This window comes from Pteropus alecto, unplaced genomic scaffold (assembly GCF_000325575.1).
Source record: "Pteropus alecto unplaced genomic scaffold, ASM32557v1 scaffold42, whole genome shotgun sequence".
Lineage (NCBI taxonomy): Eukaryota > Metazoa > Chordata > Mammalia > Chiroptera > Pteropodidae > Pteropus > Pteropus alecto.
Window position 1 is genome coordinate 15725223 of NW_006434825.1, and position 25367 is coordinate 15750589.

The window sequence follows — 25367 nt, forward strand, 5'->3', positions numbered from 1 at the left end:
GAGAATTGAGAATATGCAAATTATAGCAACAATGAGTTTTTACCCATCATATTGTTATATTTAACTCATTAGAAAGTTATTTATTTATTTTTTTAAGTGAGGCAACCTTTGGTTGACCTCACAGATTGCAAAGACCTTGTCAGCTTACAGTCCCTTATTTTTTTTATTTTTTATGCCTACAACACCTGGTCTTCCTAGGTGGTCTCTCATCCAAGTACTAACCAGGCCCGACCCTGCTTAGCTTCCGAAATCATACAGGATCAAGCTTGTTCAGGGTGGCATGGCTGTAGACTCATTAGAAAGTTTAAAAGTTGACAAGAGTGCATACCTTTATTTGGGAAGGAAGCACATGAAAATATTAACAGCACTAACCTCTAAAAAGCAGGCCTACGATTGAATGAAGGGGAGGAAGACATTTCATTTTCATGGTATATACTTGTATAGTACTTGAAATTTTTACTTTATGTATATTTTTCTGAATAAAAATTTCAGATTTTAGAGTCAAATGCCTGGATGCCTTACTTTTTATTATTTTTTTAATTTAGTGGAAAGTTTTGCTGTGTTCAAAATGATAGGGCCTGAAGAACATTTACAATGTATATTGTTGTGAATTTACTAACTGGCAGCGTGGTTCTTACAATAGCAAATAATGCAAAAATATTTGTTAAAAAATCAGGTTCAGATCATTATGCTTTCTAGGTGCTGATTAAAACTTTAGCAGCACAGATTAATAGAACATTCATGTTATTTAAGTATTTTCTTTTTCTACGTACTTCCTGTGACATTGCACAGATCAGATAGAGTATAGTTTGTAGATTTGTGTCTTCTTGGAATCAGGGCCTTCATTTATACACCTAGAATTAAGACAATTGGCACATCTTGAATCAAGTCTGAGACTTAAATTACCATGCTAAATAAAGGTGTTCTTATCATTAACAAAATTAAATTAAAACGTGACTTCTGTCTTTTTAGTTTTGTAATGTGTGTTTCATTTTTGTTTTGTTTTCATTGCTGTTTTTTAGGAATTAGTCGGTTTTCTATTAATGAAGTTATTGAATCTTCTATCCTGATTCCCTTAGATTGGACTTAGCTCTTCTCAGATATACTTGGTACAGTTACTTTAAGAATCAGATATGCAGCTCATGCTTGAGATAGAGATAAGGCATATGGTCATAATTCTAGATTTCAGGTGCCCTCATGGTCTGGCTATAGGATTTAAAACTATTACAAAGAAGAAAAAAATCTCATAGCAGCCATCACAACAATTCATATTTTATGTACTTTTTATAATGACTAAGCAAGATAGTTTGATTCTCTGTAATTACACCAAACATAATATTTAAGTTTTCTGATTATGTCTGACCTCTGGATTGATGGGGGGAAAAAAGAGAATGAAATGTGTAATGCTTATACAGTATTCTCTAACTTCAGTAGGGGGGAAAATAGCCTACTAGCATCATTCAAAGTGTGTTTATGCTTTCTAAATTTCTAGGTGAAAAAGTGTTTGTATCTCTGTATGGAGCTGCCATAGACATGAATATAAGGCTGGACAAGAATTCTTTGATCATTGAGAAAACCTACATATCTCTGGCGAATCAGCGAACTGTAACTATTTACAACCGTAGTAACATCATTGCCCATTTCCAGTGGAAGATATTTGCTGCCCAGGAAGAAGAAGACAGAGAAAAGCATAGGTTTGTAAGAAAAATCACGGATATGCTGTAATTGGGGAGAACATAAAGCAAAGTTATTATGAAAAAAATCAGTGACTTTTATGGTAAATTTTTAACCAACTCAACAATGTCAAAATTTTATAACATCATTCCAATGTATGGTGCTCCTGTTGCACTTAAAGAATTTGATTTGAGCTATGTGGAACACAATATTGTTCTTTCCCAGTTAACCTTAACCTGTTATAATTTATCAGTAGCTAAACTACTAGATTTTAAACACCAAATATATCATTCTTTATTATTCTCTCAAAACTAATCTACATGTCTGTATTTTGTTTCATAACCCTAACCAGACTGATTAGATTTCATAGCATTTCTAAAATAATCTCTTTTGGCTTGCTATCAATGCAGAATTTTTTTTTTTTTCAGTGAAAAGATATCTCCAGAAAATAAGAATGAGGAAAAAGGGCTTACATATATAACTGCTTTTATATTCTCAGTTTTAGTAGCATTATGGAATCCCTGCTAACCATGTAATTTAATAATGATTTCGTCTTGGTATCTTTAATCTCCTGCTTTTTAAAGTGATACTGCAGGCAGTGGAGAAAATTAATAAAATGTTAAACCAAACTCTTTTTAACTAATCTCTTCACTGTGAAATTTTGATTATTTTTTAGTGGCTCTACCCTAGCTTCTTTTAAACTCCTTCCATCCTCCCTGAATTAGGCTTTTGCTGCTTTCATTGGAATTTATTTCAGCCTTTTTTATTTGCCTCTCCAGTTTCATTAAAGATTAGCCCTGGGAAGCTTCAAAGCTTTGTTTAAAACCAAGTTAGAATGTGATAAAAATAAAAGTCTTAGGTCCATGGAAACCAGGAAGAAATCCCCCACTGTGCTGCCCTTAATTGAATCAGAAGGAGCCGAGACAATGACGGGACACAGTGGACCAAAAGCTTCATCGTTCAGACAATGAGCTTTAATCACTGGATTGCAACTGTGCCATCTTTAAATAGTAGAAAAGAAAAGCCGTTCCTGCCTAAAAACTTTAGTTTGCCTCATGGTGGAGAAATACCAGTAGTTTAAAAAGGCAATAGGAAACCGCTCATCTACTGCTTCGTTTGTTCGATTCCTCAGCTGACGTATCTGTACCAACAATCAGAATGGTCCAAGAGTTTAAAAGAGAAAATGGGAGAGCAGGTATAAACAGAGGAACAATAGTAAATGTAGCGTTAAATATCCTGTTTGTCCTGTAGGCATAATCTTTTGGGGAGAATGAGTATACACTGTCAGAGAGCCAGCTGTAATTTCAGCTCTCTGTGTTTGACTATATATGTATAGGACATGATTGATGCCATGCCTATATCCAAAAAGTATTTAAGGAAGTTAATTTCAACAGTGAAACTGAAGAAAAATTGAAACCAATTGCTATCAGAGATGCTAAGGTATAGAGAATATAATTTCAACTGCACATGTATGGATATTTCTCGTCTTTTTTCCTCCCACTCCACCTATGACACTCACACCTTTATCTCTTTAATATTATCTTGGTCTTATTCCTTTTCTCTTGTATTGTCTTTCTTTCACTATCTCCATTACTCTTTGTATTAGTTCCTCTAGCAATATTTTTGTAGCAAGAAAATAATATGGGATAGCGTTTTCATAACCATAACTCGAAGCCTAATTTTATCATCTAGAATCATGCCCCTCCCTTAAACAATGAACTTGAAAAGTGGCTTCAGATGGCTAAATAAGAATACCTCTATTTTCACTTTGGGTAACACATAACATAACTCATGTTTCTTCAAACGACTAGTTGATCTAAGTGAAGAGTTGATTGAATGTGCTGCTTCTTACCCCCTCCTTTCTCCTCTCCTAGGGCCAGATGCCTGGGGCAAGAAGGGAAATTGATTTGGAAGGGAAATAGGTCATTTATTAAATAGACCTAATATCTTATTTGTCCAGGTTGTCTCTTCTCTTTCATTCCTCTCTTGTCCCTTGATATATCCCCAAGCATGCCACGCAACTCATATTATTAGTCATGGATTCTTGTCCTGGACATAACTGGCCACGAAATGCCCATCCTCTCAAAAAGCAAGGCAAATACAGAGAGATTTGTCCCTTACTGAACATTTAGTTCCTGTCTCTGGATAGCTGCCCCTCTGTAGGTGGCAGTGCTCTTGCTATGGGTGTGGGCACCCTTCGCCTCCACATCACAAATCCTCAGATTATATCTCAGGCCACACATCAGTGGCAGACACAGTAGAATGTTTTCTGGTAGCTTGCTTGTAGACAGATGTTTGCTTATCCCTGAGAAGCAGCAGTCAGATCTCTAGCTTATGGTATAAATCCTCTTTTGAGCTGTTCAACTCTCCTGCTCCTGACTATGAGCAACCTCTCCCTTTTCTTCCTTCATCAGCCTCTGTAGTTAAAAAATGTAGAAAGGTCGATTTTGGTCTTGAACTTGGAACAGAGAGGATCTGTGCTAAATGGGCCTATGCATACTTTGAGAAATTAAAGTTTTCCTTTGCAGCACCCCAAGGACCTAAGATTTAAAACTTTAGTATGGACTTTTAGGTGAGACTAAAAAGTCTGTCCACTGCTTTCTGGCTATAATATGGTTTAAAGCTTGTCCTGAGGCATTTACCTTACAGGATCTGAAAGTTGCTCCAGGGTTACTTTGAGAAGGCTAATTGCTTTAACCCATGCCCTCAAGACTTCAGAAATTCCCACTGGAGGAATTTCAGCCCGACTCAGGAATAGGAAGCCCTATTCCTGGCAGTTTATCATTTCCATTCTGGGAAGGATGACTTCTTTTTTATCCACATATCTCAACACATTGGTACCAACCTTAGGACATGTGTCCTGATTTGGGGACCTTGGCCTAATTCCAGAGTCTAGACTCTGAAAATGAAGATTTCTCTCCCCCTAGGAAGAGGTGCTGGGCTCTGAGGTTTTTTTTTTCCATTTTTATTTAAACCTCTAGAATGAGATATAGGGACCTTTAAAAAAATTACCTTTTGGATCTTTCTCTTTTTTGAAGGTTTTCTGGGACTTGCAGAGAAAGTAATTTCTTTAGCAGTGGAGGCTGCATTTATCCCTCCTTACTTCCTCCACCTTGTCCTGAGGGATTATGAAACATACTACAGGATTCTTTCATTCTCAATCTTATTACAGCTTATTATATTCAGAGACTCAGCATAGACTTTTGAGGATTTCTGTTCCCCAGTTCTCCATGAAGGTCATGACCATTATCTCAATAGCAGCTGGCTCTAATTCTAGATCTGCTCTATGCAGTAATTCCTTGAATTCTCAATGGACCCCTCACAAGTGGTCAGCATGGATTTATTCCACCACATTCAGATGTAGGAAATGATATGTTCCTTTAGATAGATCAGTTTTAATTGGGCTTTGAGCCTACCACCAGGAAGTAATAAGTTTAATCTTAGTTGTGTTTGGGGTCCCTTCCCTTCTCTAGGGTAATATAGGAATCTGAAGACTTAGATGGTATGTGGTAAACAAGAAGAGGACCTCTAGTCCTCAGTTTATAACAGTCATCACAGAGTTGCTCAGTGTTCAGAGTCTCATGGTCCTTTTGAAGGAGGATGGCTTTATCCTTTCCATTGCCAGGTGTGCACATGGGAGTGTTTCTCTCAGCCATGAAGGCTTTGGTTTTTAACCTCCTCAGCATCCAGTTACCACCTCTTGGGGCCACTGCAAAGGAGCAGAGTCGCTTTCACCTGAAGGTGAGGGGCATTACTGGTTCAGTGTTACTGTACCCAAGACACAAGTCTTCCCTACTGACTGTAGTCCATAGGCTGGACTGTACTTGATGCTTGACGGTGATGGGCATTGGTGGCTACTATACTTTTGGGAAAATAGGTTAAATCCATGGTTTTACCGAGAGGGAAGGCTGATGTATGTTACACTCTCTGATGAGAGGTGTCCTCATCTGTAGAATAGAACCACCTCTAAAGCAGGAAACCATAAATATCAGCAGGACAAATGGCCAAACAATAGACTGAGATATAGAGAAGCTTTTGTTGGAGTCAACTCAGCCCAAGGTGTTGTTGCACGTTTCCTTCTTACACTCTCAACCACGGCTCTGGTTCTCTATCGGAGGGCAAAGAGAAAGACGTGTGGTACCTATCTCTACCTACTCCTGCCCCTCCACATTTGGGAATTGTTTTGTTCTCTTTTGTTTTCTGAGTTAATCGTACTCCTCAATTCATGGAGCATTATCATCCTTGGTCTGTACGAGGCATTTTATCCCTGCACCCTACTCCTGCTAACCTCCTAAATAAATGTAATGTTCATGATTCACATTATTTGTTTAACCAATCCTTCAATCTACCCACATTTTTTGTGTGTTATTGCTAGCACTTCGATTAACATCTTTGTAGCTGTGTTTTTATTTTTATCCATGGTTGTTTTTTAGGATTTATTCTTAAAGATCGGTATCATAAATTCCACTTGCAAGAAGTCATGGTTTCCTTTCTTTCTATGGACTGAGCTCTCTTTAATTCGCGCTGCTCTGCCGACAGTATAGGACTGCTGCCCTCGTTACCTTGGACACTGCTTCCCAAATAGCAATAAAAGGGAAGCACAGAATGCTATATTCCTTGGAACCAGAACACACTGAACCCATTTCTCCAACATCTTTATACTATATAGCCAAAGGAGCCTGAACACTGAAGTTATTAAAAAGAGTTATTTGTCTTTGCTGAGCATATGGTTTTCATAAAGTTATTTAGAAAATACTTGGGGCTGGGACAGGAATTCATTGCCCCCAGGCTCTCATTGAGTGAGCTAAAGAATTCATTTCTCATCATTGGTAATACCAGTAACATGATGGGGAAATGGTCAAATGCCTTGGGAGGAGATAAAATTCAGTCTTTGAAATTCAGATGAAGTAACTGATACCAGGAGTAATGTGAACACACCTTCGGTGACAACAAGGAGTAGAGGGGCTGGGGAAGGCTGCTTTTCTTAACTATCGCTAGTAATATGAAGAGCTAGAAAGAGAAAAGGAGCTGTCTTTAGGTGTATTTTCAGCGTTTTATAAACTTGACAGCTTGGTAATTGCCTGTGGTTGACACAGGGAGCAAACTGGTATTTATTGAGCACCTGCTTTGTCCCAGGAACTGCACCAGGTCCTTGATCACTTTTAATCCTCGACACATCTTTATGACAGAGGAGCTCCTATTATTTCTGTTTTATAGATGAAGGCACTGGCTTAGAGGAAATAGATAACTACCAAAGTCACAGAGCTAGTAAATAATTAGAATCAGTATCCAAACCTAGTCATTGCTAGTTCTAGATTGTGTTCTCCAGGTAACTTAACAGCTAAGAAAGAATTAAAGCTAAGCAAGTTTAAAAGAAACAAAATTGTCCTTGAAGTGTGAGAGGCTGGGTAAATGTTAAGTATTTAAAAAACAATCTAGAAACACAATTACCTAAAATAAAATACTTGTCCAAACATGCATAAAGGCTCAGGAGTAAGCAAGTGGGCTTTGAGAATGACAAGAAGCCTGGGAGGACTTCTGGAAGGAAGTGGCTAAAGAACAAAGTGAAGTTAAAGTACACGGTCACTCAGCTAGCTCAAGGAGGGGCCAACCCAGGGTGATGGGCGAAACCATTCCCAGGAGGATGGACTACAGGGGAGCCCTTTACAGTGTTCTTCATGGGGTTACTGGAATGAATCTCACATTTCTTGTTTTTCTTTAGGGTCTGTGAAGATCTGATCAAAGAGGAAAAGAATGAGACTGATGAGTTTCTTGAAGAGTGCGTTATTGATCCTTCTCTCCGAGAACGTCTTTCCATTATTTCCCGTACCTTTGAGAATCAGAGACAGCTGATTCGGGCAGACAGCGTGCTCTTCTTGAATAACATTTTCACTGTTGAGCCCCTGGTGAGCACATACATACAGTCTGACCATGTGGTAAACATAAGTGGGAGTGTAGGGCTTATTTTGATGAGAATACTCACTCTGGTTTGATACAGTGAGTTTTGAGAGCATAAAGATTCCATCTGAAGAGCCTTATCACTATGAGACAATGAATGAAGGTTAATGGTAAAAATTCTCATAGGTCACACTTTCTATGCCCCAATCACTGTTAAGTACTTGGTATGCATTACCCAGTTTATCTCGTTCACATCTATATATTATCAGTTATAGTCAGACCCCCATTCTACAGTTGAGGAAATTGAGACCTAGAGAAATTTGATAACTTACTCCAGGCCAAGGATAGAAATTTATTCTTGATAAGCCTGACTCTAGAGCAAGGTTTCTCAACCTCTGCATTATTGACCCTTGGGGCTGAATAGCTCTTTGCCCTGTACATTGTAAGATGTTTAATGGCATCCCGCCAGATGCCGTGACAACCAGAACTGTCTCTGGACATTGCCAAATGTCTACTGTTGGGAAAAACTACTTGGTTAAGAACTACTTTGTTCTTAATTCACTTAATAAATACTTACTAACTACACGTTCCATGCCAGGCACTCTGTATGTACCGGGCATCGATGAGCAAAACAGACATCGTCCTCGACCTCACTGTCTAGCTATTGAAAGTAGAGCCAGAGTTAGAATAGGGTCTGTTTGATCCCACAGACCAAACTTTTGAACACTCTGCCCTACTGTCTCAAAATGAAGGTAGCTAGCATATTCCAAATTTACTATATGCTGGGTGCTGTGCATCACCTCACACCAAGGAAGCATAGAATGATGTGAGGATAAAGACAAACAGGAGTTAAGAAAGCCCACAGCTAGTTAGAGCTGCTGGATTGTTACCATTCAGACAAATTATAGAGAAGACATGGGCACAAGGACACATTCAAATACAAGGTCATTTGTGGAAAATGCCACTGACTTGTGTAGACCTGTTGTCCTTATGTCTGCACTTCCAAACTGTTATTAAAGGATATAACATAGGAAAGGGATTCCATGACAAAATAAGTTTCAGAAACACTGGGTTCAGTATTGTTTGAAATCTGCTGTACGACTTCTAAAAGTCTTTAATATAATAATGTGCATTGTCAGTTTCCGAGAGGAAACCTTCCATTTGGAGACTTTCTTTGGGACTATTGTTCTATGAGACCTGCTGTGGGAATCACTGGTGAAGACAGCCTGAGTCACTAGTTCAGAGGCTAAGTTTCTAGGCTAAGGTGATTGTTATAGACTATAAAGTTAAGTTAGAGAAGTCTTCTTGAGAGCAGAGCCTTGAACTGGGTCTTATAGGATAGGACTTTTGGGGAAAAAAAAAATTGGAGATGTGCATGACATGGCTCATTCAGGTTACCATGAGTGAATCAGCTTGTTTGAAGGAAAGAGTTCATATAGGAAAATAAGGAGAAGTGGGTTGAGGCTGAATCTTCTCTCACATGAGAAAGCTGTCCAGGGATCTTCAGATATAATGGATTACATCAAGAAGTCAAATCATAATGAACATGCAGTCTTGGAAGGACAAGAAAGATACTTATTCAAATAGGTCAAGCCCAACGAGGTTGAGAAAACCAGGAAGGCATTACAAATCTAAGCAAGGAAGAAACTGAGCAGAGCAGAGGCAAGGAGGAGCAACCAGTCATGGCGACCTTAGACGTGCTGGCAAAGTCCCGAGTGTAGACACTCTAAGATTCTTCCCAGCTGGTACTTGGGATCCAGGTGATGACTGCTGTCTTGTTTCTTATACCCTTCTGGGAGTGGATGACTTAAGGATGGCAAACATTGGGGGTCAGGAGGAGATGGGAGGCCCACAGGCAAGTCTTGTACAGTTCCAGTCCAGTAGAAAGACTAAGGTTACCTCAGATTTTCTTCTCCATAATCTGAAGCTTCTTGATAGAGATATATGTATTAAAATAAGGCATTTAATATGATTGCTTTTGGATTCTAGATAGGAACTGAATTGGGCATTCTTATCATAAGGGCATTCTTTTCACCATTAGGAAGGAAAACACCTTTGAAAACAGTGACACACAAAAATGGTACCTTTTAAATAAATGAGACTAATTTTGTTAATATTGTGTGAAAAAAAAAAATCACCAGAAACAGGAAGGTGATAGTGATGTTTATAGCATCATAATGCTTTTGTCTTCCACGTGCACTATTCAGGTTTTCTTCTCACAATAGTTTTCATTATCTGGTTCTTGACAATTTTCGCAAAATGAAAATGAAGGCATGAAACTTTCCTAGAGTCTTCGTAAAGTTATTCTTGTCAAAACATCAGAACTCAGTGTCAGTTATAGTAAATTATTTATTGAGGTTAAATCTCCATTTCACCCCCTACTTAAAGATCCTTATAGTTTTATAGAAATACAGTTCTTGTGAGTGTAATGTAATCTTACCTTGTAAATTACTTTTGAAGGTATTTTATGGGAAAATTCTGCCATTTTATTAGCTTCTTGACCCAAATGTGAACTATGGGTAACTTCCATTGTTGGGATTTTGGTTTTCTGGAACAGGTAAATAAATGCTATAGTAGTTTCGGATGAGAGAGTTGGGAAAGGATTTATAGAAAAGACAAGATCTGAACTGTGTATTGGAGGAAGGGTAAGATTTAATTAAGTAGAAAGAAAGAATGTTTCCAGTTGGAGAAATTATGAAAACTAAGAAAAGGGAAAGTATTAGTTTCATGGCATATTACATAACAATAAAACTACTGAGTTTTCTGGGGCAGGCAATCATGGAGAATAAAAAATAAGATTGGGAAAGAGAGTAGAGGAAATCTGGGCTGCCTAGTCAACCTGTTGTGCTATAGCCTCCAGGTTATTGTCCCCCACAGTGTATTTCTGCAAACAATGGATCCTCAGGGGTGGTAATAAGTGTTCTTTGGCAAAAGCAAATTTTATGGGCAAATAAGTTTGGGAAATTCCGGTTCAAGAAAAGATAATTCTCCAAGTGGTAGAGTTCAAGCAGTATTTCCCCGTGGCCATAGACCCTTTTCCCCACACAGTATGCCAAGGGTATCTGAGACTGACTGCAGGGCTCAGAGCAGGAGCATGTGTTCAAGGTGTTTCAGGTCTGTTATCCTAGTAGTCACATGCAGATCAAGTCAGAGGAGGGTAGATAGAAAGTGGAAGGGTCGGTGCTGGTCAGGTAGGGGAAATGCACTAGTACAGAAAGAGTCAGGGAGACTGACGCATCTACAAGTTCAGGGTGATGTGTGAGGATGATACTGACCTGGATGGTTGGCCTGGTGATGGTTGGAAAGCAAAGGAAATGGCAGATGTGAGAGATGTTCATAAGAAAGGCATTAAAGTGCTTTCTGATTGACTGGTCATTGAGAGTGAGGCATGGTGAGGAATGATGTGTCTACTCAGAACCTAAACTAGAGTGGAAGGAAGAATTATGATGTCTTTCATAGAAATTAGCAAGTCAGGAGTCCTGGGTTTAATTCCTAGCTTTGCCAATAATGAATATGACCTTAAATAAGCCATTTGATCTCTCTTGGCTTCAGTTGCATTGTCTACAAAATGAGAATTTTTTTTTTTAAGGGTAGGACACTGGATACTTTTTGACTCATAAGTTATGAGTCTCCATTTTGGGAACAGACTCTGAGCTCCTGAAGGTCAAAGAATGCCTTGTCCTCATCTGTGCTTTAGGCCTACCATTGTGCCAATTAATGGAGGAAGGAAGGAAGAAGGGAGGGAGGGACAAATAGAGGGAGGGAGATCAGTTAATGATGATGAGTTTGGTTCTGAACATGTTGAATTCGAAGTGATAATAGATGTCCAAAAAGTTTTGGAAATGCAGTAATAAATTTGTGGGAGGGCAGTCAGGAGTGGAAGTCAGATGTGAGAATCTTACAGAGTTCTTCGCTGAAGGCATGAAAAGCAGATGGATATTCCAAAAGCAGAGCAAAGAAGGAAAGTCATAGAAGGCCCAACACAGCCTGCAGGTGCTCAGCTTTCGAGAGACACTGCAAAGCGAGGAGAGGCTGTGAATTCACAGGGAAGGATGACTGAGAGGAGACCAGCCAGCGGAGAGCTCATCAGCCTGTCCTACATACCTTTCTACCCTTGTGGTTGGTTCATCACTATTTTCTACTGAAGTTCTCTTCTGAATCTTGCTCATGATCAGATCAATTATGCCAAAACCACTATTTAATTTCTGGCAGTAGAGCAGTTGAGCTTTGCACCAGCAGTGAATATTTTTTTTATTAAAGTATATTTCCTTTTAATTAGCTTCTCAATATGAGTTGAATTCACAGTAGAGAGATTAAAACCACAGTTACCTATTGATCTAACAATCAATCTGTAATTGATATCTTGTTCAAAAATTAAAAATAAAAGGTTGATCTAGGGGTTTAGGGACTGCCAGCCTGTGTGTCCACTGAAGAAGGACATCGTCTTCAAGTGAGGTGAACTTTAGAAAAGGAAAGAAAAAAAAACTTTATCTTAGTGTCTGAAAAGAAAGAAGAAATGATATGAATGATATACTTATTTTCTCAGACCTGGGTCTGTATATCTTCGTTCTTCAAATGAGTCAGCTACAACCAAGGTTAGTTTAGCTCTTATTGTGTTCTCTGCCTATTGTGTGTTTTGTGGGAACATTGTACCTATTATAGAGGTTTTCACAATTCAGAGCAAGTAGATTCAAGATGAAGAGATCAGTCACTGTCCCTAAAATGCCCAGAGGTGTGATGGGTTTGAATTTAATAAAATTTTATTAATATAATCAGGTGAGAAGTAATTTTATACAATGCTATAAGAATGACAGACCAAAACTCTAGAACTGAAAGTTCTTACTCTTCTACAACCTGTTTACCCTTGGCCCCGGGTGAGTCCCATTGTCTTGGCTCACTTTCTTTTTTCTCATTATGCTCATTGCATAACGTTCCCATAGGGTCTGTTGTTTGAACCTTGAGGAGCTATACCCAGGGCATCTTGGGTACCAAGGTGGTAGCAGAGGGCAAAAATGAAGTTTGTCTTTTGAGAGATTCCAGAGGTGCTCATTCTCAACAGAAGGTGTTAGGCAAGGACCCAGAGTGACCACAGGGAGAAGGGAGTCCTGGACAGATACAGGACAGAGGTCTGGAAGGACATTTTTTAGCTTGGTAATTTATTGATATTATAATAGTAACATAATCATCATTCTGGTCATTAAAACATGTGGGGTATTACTATACTGTTTATGTCAAGTTCCTCAAGTCAATTCTTTTGATACCATATCTTGGAGTATTACTGTATTAGCCCAATTTTTTTTTATTTACTCCTTACCTAGGATAGGTACTGGGCTCTGTAGAATAATGATCATTTCTCAAGCCACCGTTTCTGTATCTTTCTTCTTCCCTTTGGAACAGAATTGTAAAATTGAGTCTATTATGCATATTTTGTGCCTTCCAGAAAAGCAAGTTAAATTGACTACTTTAAGAAATATAATATTGTATTATACTAGATGGATTCTGGCTATACAGAATTTTGACAGTCTCATTTTGTTATATCCTCAGCTTAGGTCTCTTGGGTACCCTGAATGAGAGAGAGTCAAAAACAAAAACTACAATTCTGAGAATTGAGAGGCAGAAGAATATTACAGGACAAAAGGAGAGAATTAAGCTTTTGATTTCCATGGGTGTCTAGGAGCCCTCTGCGAAATCATAGCACAGGTGTGCTGGCCTTGTTTCTGAACTCTGGTACTGCTGGCTCAGGTCACACTTTTAAGATGCAGCAATTTTCTGAATGTTGAACATTGGATATTTTCTCTAAGAGGAAAAGTCTGAGAATTTAAAGGTATTTACCCAAACTGGTCTTAGCTGATTGGCTGACATCAGTGAGCAGGGAAAACATTTCTGCTTCTGTTAGCAGTTGTCTTTTCCATCAAAGAAAAATTCATCTAGTATCCCTAAAAAGCTTCAGCTTAATTTAACTAAACCTTAAAAAGGGAGAGAAACTTGATTTCTTTATTACCATGTAAGTAATAGTAAACCATGCTTTGTCGTTACCTAAGCCTGCACAAAACACGAGGTTCAGCAATTCAGACCTTGAAAGCACAGCTCAAATTTAGTTTACTTTATTTTTTCCAAATTGGCCTTGCATGTGAGCTCAGCAGAACCAGATTGGGTGGAAGCCCAGATGGCTACCAAAGAGGAAAGATCTAGCTTTTTATGCAAACCCCTTCCACTTCTTGTACCATTTGCCATTGAGTCACATTGCAAACGTGTGGGAGCTGACTCCTTGGAAATGGACACCAGAAAGGAGAAAGGACAGTGATCTGCTGAGAGCAAACTGTCCTTGACAAGTCACAGCTCTTCCGTGAATACTGCTTTCCCATTCTTCAGCACCCCTTTATTTTTGTTTGTTCTCTCAGATCTTTCCGCTTGGCCAAACCTTTTCCAATTGTACTGGTACATTCACTATTGTACTAGAGAATCAGGGCAGGTGGAAGGAGGCCTAGGGAAGTCTTGGAAACAGAAAGGTTCCTCATGGATCATTAAATAAGTTGACACCCTTCCTTGTTGGAAGAGACACAAATCTGTTCTGTCCAGAGGAAGGTATGACCATCATATACAAACTACCTCAGCTCTATAAAACCCCGTTGGAATTTTCACCATGTATGGGTTACAGCCAAGTGTTACAGCCAAGACAGAACATACCTTCTGTGAAACTTCCTCTCACAGATGACCAAACCTTAGACCCCTGTCTTAGAAACTTTTCTGGTCATTGTTTTGAGAATCAAAGCTTTACCAAATTCACTTTCTTATTTGAGGAGATAAGGAGTAGAAAAATCTCCTTGCATGACATGTGCCAATTAGATCTTTTTTTGCAGTGATAATTAGCATACTTTATCTTCGATTTTTTGCTTGCATTATTTTTTCCATTTCTCTTTGAGACAACTCTTGTTTATCCTGAGTGACAATAAAGAGAGCCATAATTTCTCTCTTTACCTGGAAGGTTCTAGAAGAGTAATTGTGGATAGTGAAATAGATTGTAGCTTCTAATCAGTGCTTCTTTTTTTTCCCACTTGGTTGATAGAAATTTGACTTCTAAGAGGATGTTTTTATTTCCCAAGAGAAATTCTTTAACTTTTCATTAAATATGATATGAAAATATTTGTGTAGTCAGGAATATTTTCACTTCAGTGGAATATGTTGGAATTTATTATATATTATAGCTGCTCTTGAAGTCATTATTCACTGACCTTGTTTTCAGCTGACCAGACCTGGCCCACCCAGGATAGCTTGATAAAGATCTATGAATACATTTCTCAGGAGCTGCAAAATACTAATGTTGCTTATGTCTTCCAAAAGAACCTCCTGTGAATCACCTTCCAAGACACTTGAACATATGAGCATGCAGGGTGTCCTATTATGTTCACAAGACAGGAACACCAGGTCGTGCTGGCTTCATTTAAGTCTGATTATTAGTTGTATCATTTTTAAGTTCCTTCTCACATTTTTTTATGATGTGAGAAATGTGAGGCCTGACCTTTTCTTATACTTGCAGTAGGGTTCGGGATGTTAAAAAAATATTATAGAAACTCAGCTCTGCTACTTACTGTTAGTGTGGCCTTGGGTGAGAAACTTAACTTCTCTTTGCTTTGGTTTTCTCATCTTTAAAATGGGAATAATACTACTTTACATGGTTGTAAAGATTGAACTAGATAATAATGATGCGTACCAGCAATTAACACAATGTCAAGAACATGAGCTCTCAGTTAATGGCTGCAATTATTTTGATTTAGATTTAAATATGATTCAATCTCTTGTCAGGTTAGAGACATGATTGGAAAGTATAACACTTGAGTAGGCAAAAGTTTGGATCACTCTTCTCAATGTAAGTTGGGAATTAAAATAATGATTTTGTATGATAACTATAGATATTGAGTAATAGTGTAAACTAGTTTCCAGAGAAACCAAGTAACTTAAACTTAAATGTAATGTAACTCTCTGTTCTTGCAGTTTGAGTTTTGATTTTGCAAAAGTTGTGAGAAATGACCCTTCATTAGAAGGAAGGAAAAAAGGAAGGGAGAGAAGGAGGGATTGAGGGAAGGAAGGAGGGAGATGAGAAATAGAGAAGGAGGAAGGAAGGTGACTTTTAAGTACATGTTTTTCTATTTAAGGATTTTCAAGGGAGATTTTTAGAAGAACCCCTTTAATCATTGCCAATATAATTTTTTAAGGGGAACATTTTTAAAGGACACCTTTCTCATGATTGCCTTATCACCTATCATGAACCAGTGCAGTATGTTCATAGACAGCTTTCAGAAAGTCTTGGATCTGTGTCCATCAAGTCACTTGTTCTTGTCCCAGAGGAAGCATGAAGTTCCATTGCCAGAGATATTTAATATTTGGGCAAAACCGTAATATGGGAGTTAGCTTTAGACCTGAAAATTCAAAGTTGATTCCTACTAGCAGGTCACTTGATTAATAAGTGAAATGCAGTTATGAATCTGAGGCAGAGATGAAATGTGAAGACCAAGAAGGAGGGTAATTACGATATAATTGAAGGTCATTTTGACAATTATTTTCAACAAACCAATTATTTTCACATACTGATTAGATCCTATATACTTCATCTCTCCTTTGGAGCCGAAAAAGGGACAGTGATGGGAGAGGGGCCATATATAGATGGAAAGTAGAACAGCAAGGGGTTCTGAGTGGTGAGGGTGGTTTCATAGGACTGAGAAGGTAGGATATTGATGTCAGAGCCAGTAGGGAAAATTCTGAATGTTTTTGTTTACAGAAATGTTAGAACTGAGCAATAAAGAAAGAAAAATTCTGTTCAGAGACATGAATGGCATGGATGTTAATATCAGAAGTGTTAGAGAAGTAATATGAAATGTTTCAAAGATATATATGTGAAAGTGAGTTCATTTTAGGCTGACTGCCCGTTTCTGGTGTTTGCTCTCTCTGATTTGCTAGAAAATGCTATATTGAGTTTTTGCTGTAAAGAAATAGAGGTTATTTAATTTTTATTTTAATCACAACTGAAAAATAACTGTCCTTGTATATGTTCATAATTCCTTCAAATGACCTAATATTGACAGCATTCCTCTGTGAGAGGAAACTGAATGACCACACTTCTGATTTTACAGATCCTCACAGCCCTCTTAATACACATTACCTGATACAAGCTCAGGAGAGGCTTTTAGAATAGGAATGTCCTTAAATTATCTCTTGAGGCTCAGTAAAGCTGCAGGTTACTAGCAAATGTCACAGGCACAATAAAACAGCTGCAGCCCAGGATAAGGAAGCACTGAGCCTACCAGTCTCAACCAGTGGGCTCAGATTCCCTTGCACTGCTCTTCCCTCACCTAGCAGAAGGGCGTCCCAGCCTCAGGGAACCTCCATATCAGACGATCCTCTCGTGGATCACATCTAGACATCAACACTGCCTCCTCTGGGGAGATTCTGGTTGCCTCTCTGGAGCACGTTTATCCCACCATTTTCCAGCCCACCAGTTCTGATCATCAGACTTCTTTGATGATGGGGTATCCAAGATATGTTGCCTTCTCATCTACACATGGACCTTGGAATCTCTTGTTGGGATAATGCTTTTGAAAATGATCTGACCCATCCCAAAGCATAAGGCCCTTGAATTTGCCCACATGTACTGAGCTTGTCTGACTTCCAGTGCATCATTTTGGGAGATATTTCCTACCACTGGGAAGGCTTTTCTAGCAGTTTTTTAGGGATCCAAGATGGCCACTCTGGTCAGTCAATTTGGATAGGAACAGGTTAGCTATGTCCAGTCTCTACTCCTAAACAAACCTACCAGGGGAATACATTTGCCTTGTGGGTTGGAAGAAAGCCCAGATTTCAGTCATTTAGAGGTGGAATACTTACCAATATACCAGTGACCGGATGGACCACCTCTTCTGCCTGGCTTTCCTAATACTCCAGGTCACTAAGACATCCACTAATCAAAGGGGCCAGGTATTTGCCATTTATTAGAAGGGAACAGATACTCGTTTCAAGGTTTGGAAAAGTGCCACAGTGAAATGCCTAAATAAATGAAAGTGCTTTAGGAATTCTTTATTCCTTGCATGACCTCAGAGGTTCCTGCCAGCTCTAAAACTTATGACTTTTGTAATTCCAGTGGATATGACTGATTCTATAAATATGTTGAGCACTTACTATGAGCTACCTCTGATTTAGGTCCTGGGGATAAAACAGTGCCTACCCTCATAGAGCCTTCATTCTAGCAGGCTAATCTGGGAGGTGAGAGCTCCCAGGATCCACAGGGCACTCACAGCCCTCACTGCTATTTCTGTACTCTTCATCATTCTGAAGCCTGAGAAGCACACTGATCAGGCTGTTACCTTCATAAATAAATCCAAATTGGATCTAGTTTTCTATTTTCCCCCTCTTGTTAGATGTCTGCATTTTAAACCATTTTGTTCTCTGCTTGATTCTTTATTCCAGCACTATGTTCCTTTCTACCCAGACTGGAAATAGAATATGTATTGGGAACTGTCTGAAATTGGACCCTAATTATTTATCTCATTGTCTTTTTTTTAGTTTTCTATTTATGTGGCGGGACCGTTTATAGATTTTGTATGTTTATCACATATGCCCTACTTGGCTCTACTATGAAAACCATAGAGAAAACATACAACTTTCCCTCCTAATTTTTCTAATAAACTCAGTATTTCCAAGTGGCATAAAAATAACATCAATGATAGTAAACAGCTATTTACTGAGCTCTTACTATGTACTGAATGTGGGGCAAAGCATTTGACCTGCATGACCCCCTCAGACTTTAGGAAACCCTTTGAGGCAGGTATATTAGCATCTCCTTTTGCAGCCCAGAGAAGTTATTGAAGAGGTCCCAGGTTGTATGGTTAGTATAAAATATTTTTCAAAGAATATCTTAAGGGTATTCTGATATATGGCATGTACATTAGAATTTCAAAAGTTGGTTTCCTTTTATCACTTATGAGTGGTTTGAATTAAAGTGAGAAATGTCACACTGGATCAGAACCAGGGTCTGATCTGGCCATTTTTCTACCTTGGGCCATTGCTGTGTTTTTATAGAATAAGAATATTTCCTTATGCTGTCACCTCAAAAGTTAAGAACGTGGTCCTTCCATCAAGTAAGTTAGGTACTTCTTTCTCTGTGGCCCATCTGGACCTTATTTATATGAGCACAGCACTTACCATGTGTATTATAAAATGCTCGTATACATGTTTATTATCTGTCTAATGTGAGCTCCAAGCAGTGTTAAACCACATCCTTCATCTCTGAAGCCCAGTGCTGGGTATACATTGGTATACAATGATTGCTCATTGAATACACAAATTTTAAGAATTTCCTAAACATCCTAGTTATAAACTAATATAACTTTTAGTTATATAAACTCATTATATATTCACAGATTCACTGAAATTATTTTTGAAGCTCATCTCCAACTTGTACCACCTCTTAACAAGTAGCATAAGCTAACTATCTTGGATAAAATAGTGCTTTATTTGTTGTAAAAGTATTTCCTTCAGATGTTATAATAATAACATTTAAAATCAATACCTACCTTTCATCATTGTTTTTAAATTTTTTTAATGATTCTTTCATGTTTTTCAGGAAGGTGATGTTTGGCCCAACTCATCAGCTGAAATCACTGTGTACTTTAACCCTCTGGAAGCCAGGCTCTACCAACAGACGGTTTACTGTGACATTTCAGGTAAAGATGTCTGTGTGCTAAACTCAGGTTACCAAGTGCCTGGAGAAAAAGTAGGGTACTTGAGACTCTGTGTGCGCACACGCACGTGCAGGCGTATGTTTAGGCTATGGGCAGTGCACAACATAAATAGAAGAATAATGGAGTCAAGCTATGCACTTCTCACTTCTTTCTAGAACAGATCAAACTTTGAAGTACATTACAATTATGGTGTGGGTGGTGGGGGATGGGAAACCATGGGTCTGGGTTTCTCCTTGATTTTTAGAGCAGTAAGAACATTCTTTGAGACTAATTCTCACAATTTATTTTTTGTCCTTTTTGTAGTATTTGGCTACTTATTTTTTTTTCTTTTTAAGTTTTTGTCAAAATAATGCATGCCAAGTGGGATGGGAAGGCAACCTGGCAGTGGCCAGAGCCACAGGGATGCTGTACAAGTAGGGTGGCAACCTGATGGCTTCAGGAGATTGTATAGAGAGAGGAGTTAAACAAAAAAGTAAATGTCTTGAGGATAACAAGAGCTAGTATTTTTCAATCTTGGAGGAGGGAGGTGCAAATATGGAAAGGAAGACGACTTAGATGAGCCCTTTGGGATTAAAATGTCATTGGGGTTATCAGTATGAATCGTGGTTGTTGGTATGCAGAGATATAGACATAACTATATATGTAAGTGTATGTGCATATTTGTGTACATATATATGCATATTTCCTAGTTATGTCCATTGAGACATCCTGGAAGCGTTGAGACCCTGATAGCAATGAGCACACCTAGCACCCAAAGCTTGGTTTCTAATTCCCATCCTCCACTAAAAGGAACTTTAGAGAATTGACTGATTCCAGGACTGAAGCAGAAAAAGAACAAGATGAGCCTGGAATATCCTGTTGTGTGGGAAAGTAAAAGAATGCTCTCAAAGAATGACAGAGACATGTCAAAATGACACAGAAACCAGCAAAGGGATGCTCACTGACCAAATACGAAACACGTTGAGGATCAAAATAAATAATGACACTAATAGATTATAATCCATTTTGTAAATAGGAATTTATGAGTCTACTCAATAAAATTTACCATTTGGCAATCACAGTAATAACCAATTCAGGTAAAAAGTATCAGTGAGTCTTAAAACTAATGGGTGAAAGCAGGATGTGTAATAGTATTTTATGTAGCCTTAAAATAACCTCCTTCAAAATACTAATTAATTATAAAGAAGAGAAATTTAACTTTATACTGCAGAAAGCTGGTCGATGTTATCTTAGTTAATACCAGCAGAAATGAGCAAATCCACCTGTTGGACCATCTGCTAAGGTGCAATGAGAACACAATATTTCTTCAGTGATATTAAAGCCAAAATACCTAAATTGTGTCTAATCATGAGGAAACATCAGACTAACCCAAACCAAAGAACAAAACAAAATGACCAGCATATATTCTTCAAAAATAACAAGGTCTTGAAAGTCAAGAAAAGAACGAAGAACTGTTCATGTTGATGGAGACTGGGGAGACATGACATCTGGGGCATCACGTGAGCCTGGATTCGACCTTTGCTATAAAGATTATTGGGCAAAAGATATATAGAGATTCTTTTTACAACTCAGAGAATTTTTCTGTGTTTTACAAGTATTTCAGAATTTTAAATGAATACTGATGCCAATAAATAAATAAACATATAGATTGTAAGATTACAAAGCTAACTAGCAGTCTGTTTCTCTGGCACTGCTCCCAAGAAGCACTTTTAGCTGTTTCTTGTGGTAATTACCCTTGCTAATTCTATGCTTATATTGCTATTTGCTGATTTATCACTTTCACACATTACATTTGAGTCTCCAATACGAAAGATGAGGATTTAATTCACTTACATTTCTTCTCTCCTCCTTGAGCTTCTTGAGTTATAATTTACATGCAGTGAAATTCACTCTTTTGGCAGATACAGTTCTGTGACCTTTGACAAACCCGAACAGTCTGGTAACCACCATCAAAGTCAAGTACTGAATCTCACCCCATAAAGTTCTCTCATGCCCCTTTAGCAGGCAGTTTCATCCCCCACCTCAGCCCCTGGCAACCTAAGTATTTTAATGTGTTTATTTCATTTTATGAGTTTTATTTATAGCCTTAATTAATATACTTAAAACTATATTTTTTGTTCCATCAACTCTATAACATCTCTTGATGTATAAGGATATTGGGACCCGGCCCTAACCGGCCTACTACCATTCCACCTTTCTCCCTCTCAACTTCTGGGAGTTGTTCTGCTTTTATATTGTTGTGATTGATAACCATATTTAAGTCTTCTATTTTGTCTACATAAATCTTATGCATTAAAGGGCCAAATTGTATTCTGGGAATACATTTTATTCTCTGCTGGTTAAGTGTTCTGAGTTTTGATCACTCAGAGAATGTCTCTAAGATCTGTATCAAGTAGATTTCTTTTCTTTACTGTCCATCAGTCTCTCACAGTTATGCCTTGTGTCAGCTTACTTCGTAGTTGACTCTTTTGTATGCTTTTGGGTTTTTCCCCCGCTGTGGTTTCTAATTTCTTATTTATTCACTCCTATGTGACATTATAATGTCAACACTATTCTGTAATTTGTTTTTTTTTAAATTAATATGTATTTACTTTTTATGGTGACATTGGTTAATGAAATCTAATAAGTTTCAGCTGTACACTTTAAGGCATATATATATATATATTTACACTGTCTGTTCACCTCCCATAGTTAGATTTCTTTCTGTCACCACATATTTGACCACCTTTACCCCATCTACCTCCTTCCTCCCCCATCCTCCCTACCCTCTGGTAACCACTAGTCTATTTTTAGAATTCATTCTCCTCTTCTCCTTGAGGGCATTTTTTCCCCCAGAGCCCACCAGCTTCTTATTCTAATTCAGATCAGTCACCTCCTACACAGCTGTTATCCAGAAATTTTTTATAAAAATTTCCATGTGTGTTTCACTTTTGCTTTCCTCAAGCAACCTCCTCAAAAAGAGTATGTAAAAGAGAAATTGTGATATTTGAATATCTCATTCTGCCTCCGTGCTCGATAGTTTAGCTGACTATAGCATTCTAGGTTTAAAGTAATTTCTCCTCAGAACTTTTAGAACATTGTATAAACTTCATTGTAAAAATCCATAAGTCTGAAGGTCCCCTGATTCTTATTCCTTTATAGGTGGCCTGTATTTCTTTTTGCAGTATTTTCTAGGATTTTCTTTTTGTATTTAGGGTCTGAAATGTCATGAAGCTATGTCCAAGACTGTTTTTCTAATTCATCCTCCTTAGCTTTCTGTGGACCATTTGAGTCTGATTATTCATGTGTCACTTAAGCTCTGGGAAATCTTATTTTATTTTATTTTTTTACATACTTGCCTTCATTTTAAAAATTGTATTCTTCTGGAAATCTTAATGGTCCAATGTTGGACCTACCGGATTGATCATCTGTTGTCAAAGAATAAGAGTTTAATCATCAAACATGAATAATAAATGACATTAAATGCCATTCAGAGCTATTAAATAAGAACACCCAGAGAAATACTGATACCTAGAAAATTCCAGGGTAGTTGGTATCATGCATTCATAAGGTTCTTTCCAATGTCTTCTGGTGTGTGATTGTCCATTTATATGTAAGAATGAGAAAATGGATTTAATTTTCAGGGTAGCTAGTGCTACTGGCCTCTGCTGTTTTATGTGTAGGTCTCCAAGGAATGTGGCTGTGGCGATTATTTTTAAACTTGGGAGGAGAGTAATAAGAATGCACAGTCATTAGCATCTTCAAGTGCAAAATCTATTCTTCTCCACCTAGAATGATTCTAATCAATATCTACGTAGTCACTTTTCTCCGTGCATTAAGTGGTTAGGCAGTCTAAGAACAGAGCAGAAGGATGGGCCGCCTGACCCAAGACTGCCATCCTTCACCTCCCCCAGTTGTGTGTCCCTTTCTGATGACATTTACTTCACTTTCCATGGATGTAACCATCACCTTGACTTTTGTGATAGTCATTTTATTATTTTAATACATAATTTTATCCCCTATGTATTCGTCCCTAAGCAAAATAGTATAGTCTTGCCTGTTTTGAATATTTATATATTGAAATCATACTATGTTTTATGCTGTTAGCAGCGGGAAGCTAAAACCACTCAATAAATATTTATTAAATGAATGGGCAAATAAATGAAAAGAATGAAGGCATGAGTGAATGAAATCTAATATGATCTGGCCTTTCCTTGCCCATGAATGCGGGATTCTCAAGATGGCCCCAAGTGAATGCAGAATGAACTAGGAGTTTCTGCGTTGACATTAGTCTGTTTCTGCCCTTCAGACCAGCATCATCTATCCCCGACTTCTTAATGGGTCAGAAGGAAATGTTGGTACATCAGTGTTCAAACACAGCCTGAAAATGCTCCAGTGGCCCCCGTGCCATAGGTGGTGTGACGTCCCTCCTCTCTATGGCTCCCCTGGGATGTCGTGCTTGGCCACTTTCCAGGGGGTTGGCTGCTCTCCAGGAGGTTCCCAACCATTACATAACTAGTTGTATTTATCTATTGTTTCATTTGCAATTCTGAATTCTGCCACAGAATTCACATTCTAGATAAACTGAATAGTATAATTTTCCATCTGCATGACATTCCTTTTATTTTGTTAGTGATACCCTAAAATATACAATTGCTAGGGAAAGGCTTTGTTTACATAGTAATTCCATATTATTTTCCCTGTAAATTTCATGCAATTCTATGTGTCTTTTCAAGGGCTGGTGATGATTCCTTATTATTATCTTGGTTTTAGGTTACTAAGAAATACTTCTAAGGCGGATAGAAAAACTCCTACCCTTGCTTTATTTTGCGTTGCTTTTGTTTTCCTATGGGTTTTGAGCATGTTGAAGCAAATACATATTGATACGCTTCCCCTTATGCTTTTTTACATAAATGATAACAAACGTTACACAATAGTTCTGATACTGTGTTTTAAATATTTTTTGGAGATTATTCCATAACACTAAATTAAAAAGTATCATTTTCTTTTCTTGGTTGTATATGAATTTTTTTTGTTTACATGCCACAGTTTAACTTTTAACCTTTTGTCACTAAGAAATAGAACATAGATTCAGAAATGTATATAGTACGTGCTGTGGTAAGCAGAGTAATGGCCTCCCAAAGAGTCCCTAGTACCTATGAGTATATTACTGTGCATATTTTACATTACATGGCAAAGGGGAATTAAGGCAGAAAATAGAGTTTAGGTTACTAATGAGCTAACCAACCTTAAGGTGGGGAGATTAGCCTGGATTATGTGAGTGGCTCAAGATAATCATAAGGGTCCTTAAATGCCGAAGAGGGAGGCAGAAGTTATCAGTCTCAGTGTCAGAGTGATGCCGCATAAGAAAGACTGGACCAGCCATTTCTGGCTTTGAAGATGGAAGGGGCCAGGCATTCAGGTAGCCCGTAGAAACTGGAAAAGCCAAAAAAATGGCTTTTCCTCTAGAGCCTCCAGAAAAGAGCCCTGTCAACAACACCTTGATTTTAGCCCAGTGAGACCCATCTAGGACTTTTGAGCTCCAGAAATTAAAAACATTCTTTTTCAATTACGTATACAATATTATATTAGTTTTAGGTGCCTAACCCAGCAATTAGACATGACCTACAGAACTTTTCAGATCAGTTTGTACATTAAGCTACAAAGTTTGTGGTAATTTGTTATAGTAGCAATAGGGAGTTAATACACATACATATGAATTATAACAAATAATTATATGGCAAACATTATGTGGTTGCTACCAAGATCAATAATGAAATATTGCCAGCCCCAAGAAGCCCCCTGTACGACCTTTCCCAATCACACTGTACTCACCTCAACCTCCTCCTGAGATAATCGCCATTCTGTCCTTAATGATCATTATTTCTTTGCTTTCATTTATAGTTTCTAACTCCTATGTATATATCTCTAAACAATACAATTTAGTAATGCCTGCTTTCGGAAGCCTGCTTTCGGAATGTACATACGTCAGTCTGCATGTCTCCTCCATGGCGTTGCTTGTAGCTCTAGTCGTGTTTCATTCTCATTGTCGTGTAGTGTTCCATTATGTGAATGTATGTTCAG

The 25367-nt window shown here is 38.1% G+C and overlaps 1 protein-coding gene and 1 pseudogene across 14 annotated transcripts in view; one reads left to right on the plus strand and one right to left on the minus strand.

Moving 5' to 3' along the window:
* The window catches only part of HYDIN (HYDIN, axonemal central pair apparatus protein), a 337481-nt gene that overhangs the window by 99606 nt on the left and 212508 nt on the right, over positions 1–25367 (plus strand). For all 14 annotated transcript variants that reach the window (XM_025045274.1, XM_025045278.1, XM_025045276.1 and 11 more), the window contains 3 exons: positions 1493–1694; positions 7397–7580; positions 19187–19286. In XM_025045274.1, coding sequence (XP_024901042.1) covers positions 1493–1694; positions 7397–7580; positions 19187–19286 — 486 coding nt within the window. The remainder of the gene's footprint in view (positions 1–1492; positions 1695–7396; positions 7581–19186; positions 19287–25367) is intronic.
* Positions 174–292, minus strand: LOC112478182 (annotated as a pseudogene).